This window comes from Mobula birostris, chromosome 10 (assembly GCF_030028105.1).
Source record: "Mobula birostris isolate sMobBir1 chromosome 10, sMobBir1.hap1, whole genome shotgun sequence".
NCBI lineage: Eukaryota > Metazoa > Chordata > Chondrichthyes > Myliobatiformes > Myliobatidae > Mobula > Mobula birostris.
In genome coordinates, this window is record NC_092379.1 from 66,915,538 (window position 1) to 66,933,597 (window position 18,060).

Here is an 18,060-nt window from a genome sequence, read left to right on the forward strand (position 1 = left end):
CCTGAACACAGAGGATCTTGGTTACTGCAACCACCATCATCAAATAATGGCTTGGTGATCAATGGTGGCAAGTTGGAGTTTTGGGGGCGTGAAAGCACCCAGTACAGGATACAATCAGTACTCAACAGTTACAAGGGAGTATTTTTACTTGGATATCTTAGAATTCCAGACACCAACATTCATAATTGTAAGGATAACCAATGTTCAATATTCCCTGATTTCTCATTCCCCAGATTTTGTTTTTGGGAATTACAGAGAGGTAATGAAACAGAAAACAAGATCGCAAGTTCAAGCTGCTCCCTCTGAAACTGCAGGAACTAGGCAGAGGCTAATAAAGAGATTTCACACTTACAAGGTCCAAGGCTGAACCACCTCCCAAATATTCCATTATGATCCATAACTTTGTCCCCTGTGAAGGAAGAAACAAATTTCATTAGTTAGTAATCAGTGTAATCAGTGAATGAGAATCAAAATATGTTACATCAGAGCATTCTCCCTACCTGCAGAGTCAGGGATATTGGGAAAGGGACTATTTGCCCAAGTCCATTGTCCGTGATCTGATTCCTCATTAAGAGGATTGGACTGGGGGGGCAGGGGGAACGCTTCCTGCAGATGTGAACTGAGTGAAAATAAGGGCTTGGTCACTGAGGAAAGACTCTCCCATAGATAGAGCAGAGTGATCAGAGCCACTGCCTCACAGCTTCAGTGATCTGGGTTCAATTCTGACTGCAGGCTCCTGAACCAGAGTGGATAACTTCACTCACCTCAACTCTGACCTGATCCCACAACCTATGAACTCATTTTCAAGGACTCAACAACTCAAGTTCTCGGTATTATTTATTTATTTTTATTATTTGCAGTCGGTCCTCTTTTGCACATTGCTTGTTTGTCAGTCTTTGCGTGTAATTTTTTCATTGATCTTATTGTATTTCTTTGTTTTATTGTGAATGCCTGCAAGGAAATGAATCTCAAGGTTATAAAATGGTGATATATGCAAACTTCGATAATAAATTTACTTTGAAATTTGAGGTGATCTCTGTACGGAGTTCGCAATTTCTTCCTTTGATTGCATGGATTTCCTCTCACATCTCATTGTGCCACCTATCCTCTCGGATCCTTCTCGTTTATCCAAAAGGGCGGATGGGAACATAGTTTCACACCTCACTGCAAAAATGGTGTCACTTGGCACTGTTCAGGCACGAGGTGTGTGTTGCTGTGTTTAGCTTTTGAAAGTGGAGATTCACAAGGACTGCAGATACTGGAATGTGCAGCAACAATCTGCTAGGGGAATTTGGCAGGTTGACCAGCATCTATCTGTTGGGGGGGGGGAGGGGGGAGCAGGAATCAAGTCCTGATACAAGGTTTTGACCCAAAACATTAGCATTCCTTTCCACCCCTCTCCCCCCATGGATGTTGCTCAACTTGCTGAGTTGCCCCAGCAGTTCATTTCTTGTGTCAGTTGTTGAAATCTGGTCACAGCAAGTGAGCCAAACACTGTGCCATTCCTGGTGCTGATGGAGATGGTGTGGCACCTTTCCTTGAATTAACTCATGAATTAACTCAGAATCACTCTTGTTTATGAAGTACCTGTGGCCCCCAGACCCCCATGCACACGGGAGGGGAGTTAACACTGCCCTGTAGTACCAAGTGATACTGCATGGTCCAAGTGATGTCACTTCTCAGGGAGACACAAAAGATGCCATTGGACTACTGACGAATGATTTGGGAACAATGCAGGTGCCACACTTCCTGTCCGGTCTATTCTTATCTTAGCAAGGAAATGGGCCGAGCCCATTGAGTCTGAACTGACCATCAAGCAGTCAGCTACAATAATTCCCATAACTTCCCTCAGACCCTACCGATCACCCACACACACCATGGCCAATCAACCTCCAGAGGAATCCCAGTCACTGGGAGATGCAGACTCTACACATGACATTGAGATGAGGCCAGTCTCCAGCTGTAATGTAGTGGCTCCACCAGCTGTGCCATTCTGCCCCATATGCAGGGAGCCTCTCACAGAATAGAGACAGCGATCCCTGGTTCCAGTCTACCCGACCCAAGCAAAGATCTCCCTGTATCCATCATCTCAATGAATTATCAAGAGAATGTTAAAGGGGGAAAGGGGTGAATGAGGAGGGAGTGGTGAAGGAAGAGAGACGGGGGTCGAGGAGGGAACGAGGGAGGAGAAGAGTGGGCGAGGAACAGAATTGTGTCTCAGGAAGAGTTTGAGACAGACACAAATGAAGAAACAGAAAAAGAATAACAAAGTCAGACACAGGTATTGTAACAAATTGTGTTCTGTATTTGTATGTCCCAGTACCGTGGTTCAGGAGTGGTTAACAGTCCGCTCCCAATCTCTGTCAGTAAGTCCCACTCTCCCACCCCCCTCCCCCAAATGGACTGGAATCCACAGGCCCTATCAAAATATGAACCTAGGACTGGCATCTCCCTTTGTTAATAAAAGGTTCAGAAGAACAACAACATTCCTCAGCCAATTCAATTCACACAAGGTTGACACCAAAATAAATTCAATCCTGGTCTTGGATGTCTATTACTCTGGAAATGTCATTGGATGTCATTCCAGCCTGGTCCTGGATGTATAGTATTCTGGAAATGTCATTGAACGCCAACAGCATAAAACAGGGATTTGAAGCAGTGACTCCAAATAGGACTAGACATTCTGTTACAGAAATCCAGGTGTGACTGTTGGCAGCCTCTCTTCTCATCATGTGCCCAATCCATCTCCAACACTTCCTCATGATGATTGTAACCATGTTCTCCTGATGCCAAAAGATTACGGCATGGTTGCAGATCTGTCTTGACCAGAAAATATGGAGAATCTACTGGATGCTCGTGGTGTGGAATAACGACAGCCTGACAAGGTCAATCTGTCATGCACCAGCATTTCCCTAGGGCTAACCATTCACACAGAGTGCTATGAGATAGAAGATATCAATCTGGCTCCATGCACCAGTTTACAAATAACTCAATCTGTCCACATCCTTACCCATTTCTCATTGCCCTGCCATACAGCTGTACAGTCAAACATCACAGGCAAGGGCACTTTGACCCATAATCTTTCGGACCTTCATATAAATCTAATTTTCTCACATTAGGACCATAAAGGGCCTGTCTAAATGCCTCTCTTAAATACAATGATTGTATCCGATTCCATTGGCAGTGTGCTTCAGTTACCAACATCCATAAAAAAATTTACTCCCTCAGATTCCTTTTAAACTCCTACCTATCACCTTAAACATACACACTGTTATTTTGTTTTAAATATACAGCACAGTGCAAAGCTCTTAGGCACATTTAAGAAAAAATCCTGCAAATATGCCTTCAAAAATAATGAAAGGAAAAGTTTCTAAGTAGCACAAAAACTATTATAAAGAGCAGTAAACAGTAAAAAAACTAAATCAAATCAATATTTGGTGTGACGACCCTTTCCCTTTAAAACTGCATTAATTCTCTTAGGTAATCTGTCCTGAAGTTTTATCATAATAAATAAATAAATCAGTCATTAGGTTATTCCAAGCATCTTGGAGAACTTGCCACAGTTCTTCTGCAGACGTTCACTGTCTTGCTTGCTTCTGGCTTTCCAGGTAATTTCAGACATCTTCAATGATTTCAGATCAGGGTTCTATGGAGGCCATACCATCCTCTGCAGAACTCCTTGTTCTTTTTTTCCCCCCGAAGATTGTTCTTTATGACCTTGGATGTATGTGTGTTTGGGGTCGTGGTCCTGCTGTAGATGAAATTGGGACCAATGAGGTACCTCCCTGATGGTATTGTGTGATGGATGAGAATCTGCTTGTACTTCTCAGCATTGATGCTCCCATTAATTCTGACCAGATCACTAACTGTATTTGCAGAAATGCAGCCCCAAACCTGCAGGGAACCTTTGCTGTGCTTCACTGTTGGCTGCAGACTCATCCACATAGCACTCTCCAGTTCTTCTACAGACAAACTACCTCCTGTTTCAGTCAAAAATTTCAAATTTTGACTTGTCAGTCCAGAGCACTTGCTGCCATTTGTTCATTGCCCCAATCCTTGTGTTTTTGTGCATAGGTGAGTCTCTTGGCTTTGCTTCCACTTGAAAGAACGGCTTTTTGGCAGCAACTCTTCCGTGAAGACCACTTCTGACAAGGCTTCTCTGGACTATAGAGGGGTGGACTTGGGTTCCCAGTGGTCTGTGAGAGTTCAGAACTGAAAGCAGTGAAATTCTTCCAACTTAGAAGGGACATCAGTTTGATGTATGTCTCATCTGCTGCACCGAGCTTCCGTGGCTGACCACTGCATTTCTAGTCCTCAACCTTGCCTGTTTCTTTGTGCTTCTTCAGAAGAGCTTGGACTGCACATCTTGAAACGCCTATCTGCTGCGAAATTTCTGCTCAGGAGAAAGCTTGCTGATGCAGGGTGACCACCTTGTGTCACTCTAGCCATGGTGTAAGAATTGATGATTAGAAGACTAAATTGTCCCATCAGCCACACCCCCAACTTTTAGTTTGGCTGTCCGCCCAGTTTGATTCCTTCTACACCCATTTCTGTTTCAGTTAATCAGTTTAGTTCATTCAACTCAATGTCACCAATCAATAGCTTCTGCTTATTATTTTTGGTTAATCATCCAGTGGGCTAAAAAACCTACAAAGTAATCAAGTTTTTAATTCAAAAGTAGTCTTTTACTTATTAATTACTTTCTTTAATGAAATACAAAAAATTCTGTAACATTTAATTTTTTGAAAAATTAATGTTTGGAAATCTAAATTTGCTTTTTTTCTACTGACACACTAATGCAGAACAAAAACAAAATCTAAAAAAACATCTGAAACAAATTTATATTAATGCCTAAGACTTTTGCACAGTACTGCACACCTACTATGGGGAAAAAGGATTGACTGTCAGCCCTATCTATAATCTATGAGATTATTCTTCAGCCTTTTCAGTCCCAGGAAAATGAGCCCAGCATATTCAAACTCTTCCCCTTAACTAAAGTCCTCCAATCCAGGTAAAATCCTAGTGAATCTGTCAATTATGTTTCATATTGTTAGACTCATCATTAAAACTATTTCCTTCACCTTTCTTTAGGCAGGGCTTTCCAGATAACCTTTCCTATGTACCATAATAAAGCCACAAGCCTCATAACGTCTTTGCCAATCACTTCACATAGGAGTAAACTAGAGCACGTAGAGGAAACTCACAAGATAACAGGGAGAATGTGAAAACTCCACACTAAAAGAGCCAAAGGTCAGTGTTGAAGCATCATCAGTGGAGCTGTACCACTACAGTGTCCCCAGTGTGAGCATGAATGTTCAGCTTTCCCCAGGAACTCACTACTGACCATTAACCTTCATTAAAGAACAAATCATCACTTACAGGTAAAGGTTGCTGGCAAGGTCAAATTTCGAGGTGTTGCTGATGAGATGTCACACTGAAGTCCAGCTGACCTGCGGCATGCGGTGTGGAGATGTATCCCAGAGAGGGGGCTTGGCGTCAGCCGGACAGAAACATGGATCTCCCTGCACTCTCCTGATCACACACCAGCTTAAGATTCCTGGGAACTGATGAGAGGGTGTGCCTGGATGCCATGTTGCAGCTGTATAAGACATCTGCTTGGTGAGACCACACCTGGAATACCTGTACAGTTCCGCTCAGCATGCCACAGGAAGAATGAGATTAAGCCAGAGAAGGTGCAGGTGCAGGAAAAATGCACAGTGACGCTGCCTAGACTGGCGGGCTTGGGTTGTGAGCAGAAACCTGACAGCTGGGACTTTTTTCCCCGGAGTGGAAATAGCTGTGAGATGACCTTATACAGATTTATAATAATCATGAGGGGCATAGACAGGGCAGGTGGGCATAGACAGGGTAGGTGGCCACAGTGCTTTTTTCAGGGCATGGGAGTCTAAAACTGGAGGACACAGGTTTAAGGTGTAAGGGGACCTGAGAGGAAAAAAAAACATGGGTGGAGGATGTGTGGAACTTGCTGCCAGAGAAAATGACAGAGGTGGGTATAATATCAATGTTTAAAAGACATTTGGACTGGCACATGGATAGGAAAGGTTCAGAAGGATAAGGGCCAATGCAAGCTAATGGGACAAGCTCAGGAAGATACTTTGTTTGACAAGGACAAACTGAGCTGAACAGCCTGTTTCTGCGCTGCAAGACTCCATGATGTTTGCTTTGCAGCACATTCACAAATAACAGCACAGCAAAGAGCTCATATACATTGCCCCATTCAAGGGCAAACTGATGAAATTCCATCCACTTCCTCTGAATCATTGCTTCACCTCAACAGAAAAAAAGGAACAGGGCCCAAATCATGACACAAGCAGAAAAATTGAGCAAGTTTGATGCTGCAAATTACACAATGATTCAAATTTTGCTGGACTGAGGAAAGGTCAGCAGGTCATTCTGAGCTCTTCAATCAGCCTATCTAATTGACCCAACTTTCTCATTCATTCCTGAAAACTCTGCAAATCTTTTCCAAAATGTTTACAATTCTCTTTTGAAAGTAACCATTAAATCTGCTTTTGTAATACAACATATTTCACATCATAGCTATGTTAAACATGTTTATCATTCTTTCCCCCACAACTTTGCCCTAACACTGCAAACCTGACTCACATGAGAACTTAAATAGAAGCACGGTTTGAGAATACTGGATCTCATATTAGGGTCTGAGACAGGGTAGGTGACAGAAGTGTGTGTAAGGGAACACTTTGGATCTCGCGATCATAATTCCATTAATTTCACGATAATTATGGAGAAAGATAGGACTGGTGCTCAGATTGAAATAACAAACTGGAGAAAGGCCAATTTTGATGGTATCAGAAAAGATCTGGCAAGTGTGGATTGGGACAGGTTTATTGGCAAAGCAGTGCATGTTAAGTGTGTGGCCTTAGTTAAGAAGAAGGTATAGTCAGCAAGGAACAAAGGAGGTATTTGAGGAATATAAGAAATGCAAGAAAACATTAAGGAAAACAGGAGGGTTAAAAGAAAGCATGAGGTTGCTCTAGAAGATCTTGTGAATGAGAATCCCGAGGGCTTCTACAGATACATTACAAAACTGGTCCTCTTGAAGATCAGCATGGTCATCTATGTATGGAGACGAAAGAGATAATGGAGATCTTAATTTTTTTTTGCATCTGTATTTACCCTAGAGATGGATACAGAGAGTATAGATGTGAGGCAAAACAGCGAGGTCATGGACTGTATACAGATTAGAGGAGGTGCTTGCTGCCCTGGCGCAAATTAAGGTGTAGAAATCCCCAAGCCAGACAAGGTGTTCCCTTGGACCTTGTGGGATTCTTGTGCAAAATTGCAGGGGCCCTAGCAGAAATATTTAAGACGTTCTTAGTCACAGGTGAGATGCTGGAGGACTGAGAATAGGTAATGTTTTTCAGTTATTTAAGAAAGGCTCTAAGAATAAACCAGGAATTTATACACCAATAAGCCTGACATTGGTAGTGGGTAAGTTATTGGAAAGTATTCTAAGGGATTTGATATACAAGTATTTGGATAGAGAGAAACTATTCCTAATCAGTCAACATGGCTTTGTGCATAGTAGGTTGTGTCTAGAGATATCTGTGGTGGTTACCAGGAAAATTGATGAAGGAAAGACAGTGGATACAGTCTACATAGACTTCAGCAAGGCTTTTGACAAGGAGCTGCGTGGATGTTAGTCGAGAAGGTTCAGTCACTTGGCATTCAGGATAAGGTAGATTCGACATTGGCTTATGAGAAAAGCCAAGAGTGATAGTAGATGGTTGCCTCTCAGAATGGAAGGCTGTGACTAACTGGGTCTGTAGCTGTTTGTCATCTACATCAACAATCTAGATGATAATGTTGTAAACTGGATCAGCAAATTTTTCGATGACACCAAGATTAGGGGCAAATTGGACAGCGAGGAAGGCTATGAAGACTTGTAGTGAGATCTGGTCCAGCTGGAAAACTGGGCTAAAAAAAAAAAAAAAAAAAAAATGGCAGATGGAATTTAATCCAGATCAGTGTGAGCTACTGCATTTGGGAGGACAAACCAAAGTAGGAATTACACAGTCAATGGTAGATCAGAGGGATCTGGGAATATATATCATAATTCCTTGATAGCGGTGGTAACACACAGATAGGGTTGTAAAGAGAGATTTTGGCATATTGGCCTTCATTAATCAAAATACTGAGCACAGGTATTGGGCTGTTATGTTGAAACTATATAACTCATTGCTGAGGCCTAATTTGGTGTACAATTCTGGCCATTTACCTACAGGAAAGATAACAATGAGATTAAAAAAATACAGTGAAAAATTACAACAATGTTGTCAGGATTTGAGGACCTGAGTTAGGTTGAATAGATTTTGGACTTTATTCCCTGGATTATAGGAGAATGAGGGGAGATTTGATAAAGGTATATAACATTTTGAGGTATAGATAGGATAAATGCAAGCAGGCTTTTTCTACTGAGGTTGGGTGAGACTAGAACTAGAGTCCATGGGTTAAGGGTGAAAGATGAAATGTTTATGGGGAACAGGAGGGAGAACATCTTTACTGAGAGAGTGTAGAATGAGCTGCCAGAAGCAGTGGTGGATTTGGGCTCGATTTCATGTTTGGATAAGTACGTGGATGAGAAGGGTATGGAGGGCTATGGTTCATGGGTCAACGGGACTAGACAGAATAATGGCTTGGCATAGACTAGATTAGCCAAAAGGGCCAGTTACTGTGCTGTAAGGCTCTGACTCTAAGCAGGAGTCAGATATTCATCGCCTTGAATTTGTTCTGCTATTCATTGATCCTGGTGGATCTGATCTTTGCTCCACATTATTGCTCATAACATTGATTCCCTTATAACCCATGAATTCATCGTAACATTTAATGCCGCCGATTTCACCAACCAGTGGAGACAATTTGTCCTGATTTGCTGCACTTGAACCCGTCATTGCTTTGATCAGTTGGATGGAATTTCATGTAAACTTATCTGTCCTCACAGGAAAAAAGTAATGAACAATGTTGGTGAAATTCAGGCATGCCACATAGCATGATCTAATTCTAGATCTAAATCTAGTTCTGCAGAGACTCAAAGGGCAGGAGATGGAATTTAATATTCCTCAACACAAAGTGTTCAGAGCAGATAAGGGTGGAGATTAAAAGTGGGCCGGCAGTATGAACTGGTGATGGAGAGGGAGCACATGGTTAATTCTACGCACAAACAGGCCCTCTGGCCCATTGTATCCATGCCAACCATTGAACCTACATCTATAGTAATCCCATTGAAGATTCATGGGCAGAACACATTTTGTTTAAAGTTCACCAAGAAGGAAGCCGATATGCTTTGGGATGCCCTATAGATTACTGAAAAGTGACACAAAGCTGCAGAAAACTTAAGAGTTGTATATGAACTCTTGTGATATTAGGAGGCATTGAATTCTTCAGTGTTGATTGGGGTAATATTAGGACAAAGAAGGGATAATTTCTAAAAGAGAACCTCTATAATATGCATGTTTTCAGCACAATGGTGATGGAGGCCACTGATGGATTCTGTTCAGTTCCAGTGACCAAGGTTCGGGCCTGGCCTTTGAGTGCACCAAGCTTTGGTTGGTAAGCAGCAAGGATCATTGAATCATCAGATAAAGAAACACCACAGAGCTAACTTCCAAGGGACAAGAGGAGACCTGGTGCCCAAGGGAGGTAGATACAACAGAACAATAGGTAACACACAAAGAGATACTTTAGATACGGATTTGGCACAATCCCACAAGGGGGAAGAAAGGACAGAACACCTCAGGTCAAGTCTGTGGTGAAGTCGATTGAGAAAGTGATAAAACAAAAATAAAATGTGCATCTGATGATGATCACAAGGAGGATTCTAGGAAAAATAAATGAGACAAATATCTTGAGCTGAAGGAGCATGAGGAAAAGCAATAAAAATCAACATTCCGTGTGAATACAGAATGAGTAATAATATAGATGTGCACCAGATACAAAATTGTAAGCAGACAGCAAGATGCTGGTCAGACTGGTAATATGAAAGGGGACCAAAAGCATAGATTACAATCTAAATGAATACTTCATCTGTCTTTGACAAGGAAGAGAAATCTATCAAAATATCTTTTGGAAGTGGAGGTGGTGGAGCTAAATCTTGGGTTGGAATCTGACACAAATTAGGCACTAGGAAGGATGCCTATGGTTTCAAACACCTGGTTCAAGTGGAATGCACACGAGGTTGTCAAGGGGAGTGAGGGGGAGGGGGGCCTGCAGAAAGGTTTGCCAAGCTGTTAATCACACCTGAACCCTGGTGATATGCAAGTGGATTTGAAAGAAGCTGTATAGGAAAAGGGGTTCAATGTCTTGCCTGGAAACCATAGGTCAGTGTACAGTACCTAAGATGGAGGGAGGCATTGAGAAACAGTTATCAGTAATATTGGAGTTGACTTGTGGTGGAAAATTGCAGTTAATCTTTTTTTTTGATGAGTTACACCAAGTTCATGAAGGAAACGTGAGAAGTTGTCAGCAAAGATTTTCACAAGGCTATTGATGCAAGTCCCACACAAAATGCTAAAATTGAGCATCAGGCAAGCAAAAGATCAATAACAGCATAGAAATCACAGTTAGTGCTGTTACCTCATAGTTCCAGTGACCTGGGTTCAATTCTGACTTGGAGTGCTACGCATGTGGAGTTTGCACTCCCTCTCTGAGTGCACCACACCCACAGCCCAAAGTCTAGTTGTCTCTAATGGTAAAATCAAGGAACTAATGGGAATGTTGGGTTAATAAAGTGGGAGTGATGTAGGATTAATGTAAATATGTGCTTGAAGGGTTGGCATGGACCCAGTGGGCCGAAGGGCCTGTTCCCATGTTGTATGGCTCTACTGTCACTCGAGTATGGAGATGCAACTGGCTGCAGATGCTAGAATCTGGAGCAAAAAATAAATTAGGGAGAAGGAGGAGGAAGGGGAAATGGGAAGGATGAACCTGGGTGGATATGACTGTGTGATTGACAGATTGATCTGGGTAGGTTGGATGAGGCTAACAATTCTTGATAAAGAGTGGGGTAAGAATGAAAAAGTGTGCCACCTACTCAAGGTACTCCTCTTCCACTCCCATAAATCCACCTTAGTTTTCTCTCTCGTCCTTCACCTTTTCCATCGTTTACTCCAACCTCTGTCAATCCTGATGCAGGGGTCTCAACCCAAAATGTCGACCACTCCTTTGCCTCAGTTGCTGCTTGACCCACTAAGTTCTTCCAGTGATTTACTCTTTCTCCACTGAAGTATCCTAAAATCTGATCTCAAGTAACCCTGGAAGGAAAACCTCTGGAAGATCTTCTTCCTCTGTGCTCCAGTCAGATCTTTAACTTGGTCTTAGACTAACGGGTGGCAATGGTTGTCCACTACGTGTAAGAAATGATCAGCTAGGTGGGAAGCTATTGAGCATTATTGGCTGAACACCATGCCTACTTGCAAAAGATGACCAATGGTGGGATGAGATGTTTGGGGGGGGGGGGAATAGAATGTGATGACAGAATTGTGGAAATTGTTGCAAATCATTATTCGACCTACAAGTCTGAGTGGGTCTCTGCCTTCTTCAATCAACGGCCTCATTGTAATTCACAGTGACCTCAACACAAATGGAATTACCTTTAAATAAAAAAAAGGAACAGAATGAATATGTCCTGTACTGTATTTTTATTTTTATTTTTTTTATATCTCTCTCTCTCTCACTCACTCACTCACCTGGACACAAAGGACGGCTTTATGTGAACTAAAGACTTGCCCGTAAGCAAAACTGGCCTTTTCTATTAAGTGGTTGACTGTCTCAGCAGCTTTCAATGACAGAATGGACAGCCCTCCATGTAGAGCTAGCAAGGCAACAAGGTCCTCTCTCTACCAAAGTACATCTGGCTTTACCAAGCTAACCTCACCTGCTTTTCTTGAAGAAAAAGCAATACTTGACCAAAGGAGTGTGAGCAACTGAACTAATGTTCTGCACATGCAGCTCTGTGCAGGGAGAATGTTAAGTAGCGGAACAGCAGTGTGGGCTCCTGGTGGTGAAAATGAAAGACAGACTGATGTATGCAGGCACATGTGAAGAGGGAGACTGAAAATTCAAGCAACATGACCACAGCATCACCATTAATGATACACAAATATAGCACATTTGTGCAACGAAAAACTTCAGAAGATAAAGCAACTGAAATTACAAATCTTCCCTCTAGATAGTCTCAGTCCTAATGCAGGGTCTCAACCCAAGATGCTGACCATTCCTTTGCTCTCCACAGATGCTGCCTAATATGCTGAAGTTTCTTCAGTAATCTACTTATGCTCAAGATTTCAGTATCTGTAGCTGCGTGACTCTCTGTACTTCCACCATTGTACTCAGTTTAAAAAAAACTTGCCCCAAACATCTCTCATCAACTTTTCCCTCTCACCTTAAATGTCTGTCCTCTAGTACTTGGCATTCCTACCCTGGGAGAAAGATTCTGACTGTTTAATCGAGATAGGATGTGCCTGTCTCTACCACTGCAGTATGAAAATGTTCTCTATGACATCTGTGCCTCTCGTAATCTTGAAAGCTATCAAGTCTCCCTTCAGTCTTTCTTGCTACATAGTAAAAACAAACACATTTATCTAACCTTTCATTATACCTCATGCCCTCCGATTCAGGCAGTAGCCTGATAAACTTCTTTTGCACCGTTTCCAAAACTTCTATATTCTTCCTGAATTCTTTCAATCCACAATTGGATCATATTCAGAACATAGAAAATCTACAGCACATTACAGGCCCTTTGGCCCACAATGTTGTGCCGACCATGACTACTCTAGAAGCTGCCTAGAATTTCCCTACCACATAAGCTCCATGTACCTATCTAAGGGTCTCTTAAAAGACCCTATTGTATCTGCCTCTACCACCTTTGCTGTCAGTGCATTCACCACTCTCTGTGTGAAAAACTTACCTCTGGCATTCCCCTTGTACCTACTTCCAAGCACCGTAAAACTATGCCCTGTTGTGTTAGCCATTTCAGCCCTGGGTAAAAGCCTCTGGCTATCTAGATGATCAATGCCTCTCATCATCTTATACACCTCTTATCCTCTGTCAAAGTCTGATGCCTGGTGTCACATCAACCTTCGGACACGTGTGAATGCTGGTTCTCAGTGAGATACCCATTTGCTGCAATTCTGAGGAGACAGATCAGATTCTGGTTCACTTGAATGTTGGGTATCGGTGCTAAAACCCGCTATCCAATCACTCTTTAATCTCCTCCTCTCTACTGCAAATTTCCACTGAGTTCCTTTAGGAGATGGTAGGTAAATAGAGCAGCCAGTGGCTCTCAGGGAGAAGATGCAAACTCCACGCAGGCAGCATCCAACAGAAGATCAAGCCCGGGTCTCTGAAGCTCTACCAGATGCACCACAGTGCACACACTCTTGGAGGCTTGACATTTCAAGCAGCATAAAATGATAAGGGAGTTATTGCAGTATAAGGAGAGGGAAATCTCTGAGTTATTTGAGGAAGTAACTGACAGGGTAACCATAAAAAAAAACTAGTGCACGAGAACTCATAGGCCTCCGTTTAACACAATTTTTGATGGCAGTCAATAGATCACAAAGGAAAGCCAGTGATAAGTTAGTTATTCCAGGTTTGTAGGTTATAAACAACGGGGTGTCTCAAGAAATAGTGAGGAAACCTCAATCGTTTATATTCTACTTTAACTCCAGAAAACATTGGAAATTGGAGCTCATGCCTGATATGGGGAGAGAAACAGTAGAAGACACAACAGAATAGGAACTTCACAATGAAATGTTAGCTGTTTCTCTACCCAGAGTTGCAGTCTAAGTATTTCTACCATTTTCTATTTTTATTTTACATTTCCCATTTCTAACAAGTTCTTATATTCTATATTAATGACTTATTAGACCTCTCAAAATATATCAGCTCATACTTGTAGGATTAAATTCCATCTGTCATTGCTTTCCACGTGTTACTAATTGATCAATATCTTCCTGTAACCTGAGTACTCTCCTCACTTAACTCTATTTGTCATACACATCAAAATATACAGTGAAATGCATTGTTTGCATCAATGACCAACACAGTCCAAGGACATGCTGGGGGCAGCCCACAAGTGTCACCATACTTCCTGCACCAACACGGCATACCCGCACGTCTTCTGGAATGGTAGAGGAAACGTGGAGAATGTACAAACTCCTTTGAGACAATGGTGGGAATTGAACCCTGATCTCCCAACAGTGGCACTGTAAAGCATTACACTAACCACTATGGTACTGTGCTACCCACCAACAACGTCCTTGTCATCTGCAAAACATTCCAATGATATCACTTCAGAGGTGTTACCTGTCCTGGGCCCAGCACGTTACTGCAACTATGAAACAAAATCACAACAGCTCCTCCACTACCTTAGGTGTTTGCAAAGATTCAGCATGAAAACTTTGAGAAAATTCTTTAGATGTGTGGCAGAGAGTATATTGACTGGTTACGTCACAGCCTGGTAATAAAACACCCATTGCCTTGAACGGAAAATCCTACAAAAAGTAGTGGATACAGCCCAGTCCATCACAGATAAAGCCCTCCCCACCATTGAACACATCTACAAAGCATCCACCACCTTGACCATGCTCTCTTCTCGCTGCTGCCGTCTGGAAGGAGGAACAGGAGCCTTAAAACTCCCTCCACCAGATTCGAGAATAGTTATTCCCGCTCACCTGTCAGGCTCTTGAACCAGAGAGGATAACTCCATAACTTGAGTTCTGATGGTTTATTCACCTTTAAACCTGCTGAGACATCAAATGCTTCCTCATTCATACAAACACATTCTAGAAGATGAATTTCTCCCTCAGAGGACTGAGAGTCTTTGCAATCCCCCATGCTTTCAAGTTATGGAGCCACCAAGTTCAAGTGAATGGATTTTTCAACTGTGGGGAAATCAGAGTTTACAGGGTCCAAGTTTGACAGCAAGGTTGAAAACACAACCTGACTGGAAGGATGGAGTTGCGTCAGAGGACCGCATCTCTTTTGCAAACTTGGATTTTATTCACTGGTGTCGAGGAGAATGACAGGTTATCTTATAAAGGAACATCAAATCACAAAAGCATAGATAGGATGAATGCATAGCCTGTTTCCTAGCGCTGGAAAATCAAAAACTAGAGAGCAGTGTTTTAAGATGAGAGGGCACATATTTAAGAGGAACCAGAGCCATTAAGCATTACAGCACAGCAAAGGCACTTCAGCCCATGCCGAACTGTTATTCTGCCTCATCCCATCAACCTGCACTGGGATCACAGCCCTCCATACTTCTCCCATCCATGTAACTATCCAAGCCCCTCTTAAATGCTGAAATTGAACCCACATCCACCCTCGTTCCACACTCTCACCACCCTGTGAGTGAAAACGTTTCCCCTTAAATATTTCACCCTTCACCCTTAACCTATGTTCTCTAGTTCTAATCTCACCCAATGTCAGTGGAAACAGCTTGCTTACCCTGTCTCCCCCCACCACCCCCTACCATAGCAGATGGTAATGCAACCAGTTAGAATGCTCTCTATGTCACATCTGTAGAAATTTGCGAGTGTTTTTGGTGTCATATCAATTCTCCTCAGACTGGTAACTAATATAGGCGCTGTTGTGCCTTCTTCATAATTGCATCAACACTGGGCCCAGGGTCAATTCTCAGATGCTGACACCCAGGAACTTGAAACTGCTCACGTTTTCCACTTCTGTTCCCTCGATGAGGACTGAGTGTTCCTTTGACTTCCATTTCCTGAGACAACATTCAATTCCTTGAGTGCAAGGACAACTGTAACGCACACAACCAGCTGGTCTATCTTGCTCCTATCCGCCTATTTATCACCATCTGAAATTCAGCCAATAGTTGTGCCCTTGGCAAATCTATAGATGCCGTTTGAACTGTGCCTAGCCACATAATCGAGAGCATAGAGAGAGTAGAGTAGTGGGCTAAGCATGCATCCTTGAGGTGTACCAGTGTTGACTGTCAGCAAGGAGGAGATGTTATTTCAGATCTGCACAGACTGTGGCTCCCGAGTGAGGAAGTCAAGGATCCAGTTGCAGAGGGAGGTACAGAGGCCCAGGTTTTGTACTGAAGGAGACATGTGATGCAGCAAGAGCAAGTCTTGCAGTTTGTGGGCTAAATATTGGCCAAGCTATCTGGAGAACTACCATGCTCTTTGTGGTGATGTCTCAAGCAAATAGGACTTTGGTCCAATGCATGTATTCAGCTCTCTGATAGTAAACCCTCCTGGGATAATGTGCTCCCAACGTCCAGCTGCCACTCTCCCCCAGAATCATTTCATCCTTCTACAAATCTCACTCCATTTCTCCTGAAGTGAATAATGGCATGTTTCCCCTCATTATACTCAATCTACCTCACCTACCACCACAGTCACTCAGGAGTGAACCCAACTGAGCAATGAATGCAGCTCCTGATCACACTCAATTCAGGTCTGCGGAGACAGAAAAGAAACTGGGATGACTGGTATGGAGAGAGACTCGAAGAATTAAGCATTCTCCTGGAGTAACCAGAGTTGTGAAGGTGTTTAGGACAGGATGATTTTGTTAGTAAATTGGAAAGAGGAGAACTCAATAAGTTCTAGTAAAACAAAGGAAGATTTTGTCTTGAAAAGGTTGGCTGCAACATTAAGTGATGTACCAAGTATTGCATCTGAATTTATAAAAAAGAAAACACACAACTCCTTGTAAAAGGAAAAAGGTAAAGGGAAATGGGACGAAGGTAGAAAGCTCCTGTTAAACTGTCCACATCAGTACAATAGATTCATTCATTATATTCAGCTCAACTTCTGCTGAAATGTTTAGTTCTGCTCCTATAAAGTACAGTTTATTCTTTACCTTTAAATATGATCCAAAATATTTGGTTACGTAAGGACTATCGCACTGGCTGAGCACAGTTATCTCCTGTTGGATATCTTCAATCTCATCTTCAGCTTCTTCTAGATCAATAATCTTGATAGCAACTACTTGCTGTGTCCGGTTATCAATTCCTTTGAAGACTTCTCCAAAAGACCCCTTCCCAATCCGTTCCAGTTTGGTGAACAGTCCTTCAGGGTCTGCCCGATGATTCTGAGAACAGAAGGACAACATTGGTAGGATTAAAATTTGTTGACTGGTGTGATCTAACCAATATCACGTACATTTACTGCAGCTCCCAAATCTGTGAACTCCAAAAGCATGAAATCTGATACCATTATCTTCACTTTTGCCTCCCAAAGTTTTATACTTTAGGTTAAACTTTTGGAACACTAATTTATTCTTTTTTAAACCATAACCCCACTGACGCTTGCGGTTATGTGTTACAAATCTATTTTTTGATCCTGTCAGCATCACAGAGTTTTGGCAATTCCGTAAAATTTCGCTGAACAAAACCTTCTCCAGGAATGGTTCCTCTCCAGAAACTTAGGACCATCAGCAAGCCAAACATCCATGGCAACAGTTCAATTCCAGCCTCAAGCCGAGCCAGCAACACCTACATCAAAATGTACAATAAAATAAAACTCCCCACTTAAATCTGACATAATGTGTAATATTTTATTGATGAGCCAATACACTGATTTTAACATACTTCTGCAATAGCACAGATATAAACATGATCCAAGACCAACTGTGAATTAATTCAAAACACTTTCGAATGACTATTCTGATCAACTTGGTCCTGAAACATAGCTTCCATCTCTAGTCATCCAGAACAAAGTAGGAAATGCAAGAAATCCTGGCATTAGTTAGCTGTGGCACAAGGCAAGAACTTACATAAATTAACATCAAAGAGATAAAGCACTTTACTGCTGAACTTTCACCAGTAGATGATTACCATGTGACCTCCAATACACAAAATGGATTTCAGAATTAAAGTGACAACCAGGGAATTTTTCGGATTTGGATTCAGATTTATTTATCACACATACATCAAGATATACAGAGAAATACACTGCTTATTTTAAGAACCAAGGATGTGCTAGGGCAGCACGCAAGTGCCTCGACACATTCCTGCACCAGCATGGTATGCTCACACTCTTCAGTGGA

The 18,060-nt window shown here is 42.2% G+C and overlaps 1 protein-coding gene across 1 annotated transcript in view; it reads right to left on the bottom strand.

Annotated features, from left to right (window-relative positions):
• The window catches only part of stk26 (serine/threonine protein kinase 26), a 105,782-nt gene that overhangs the window by 30,965 nt on the left and 56,757 nt on the right, over window positions 1-18,060 (bottom strand). The window contains exons 2-3 of the mRNA XM_072270399.1: window positions 16,873-17,103; window positions 353-409 (exon numbers count right to left, since the gene is read on the bottom strand). Coding sequence (XP_072126500.1) covers window positions 353-409; window positions 16,873-17,103 — 288 coding nt within the window. The remainder of the gene's footprint in view (window positions 1-352; window positions 410-16,872; window positions 17,104-18,060) is intronic.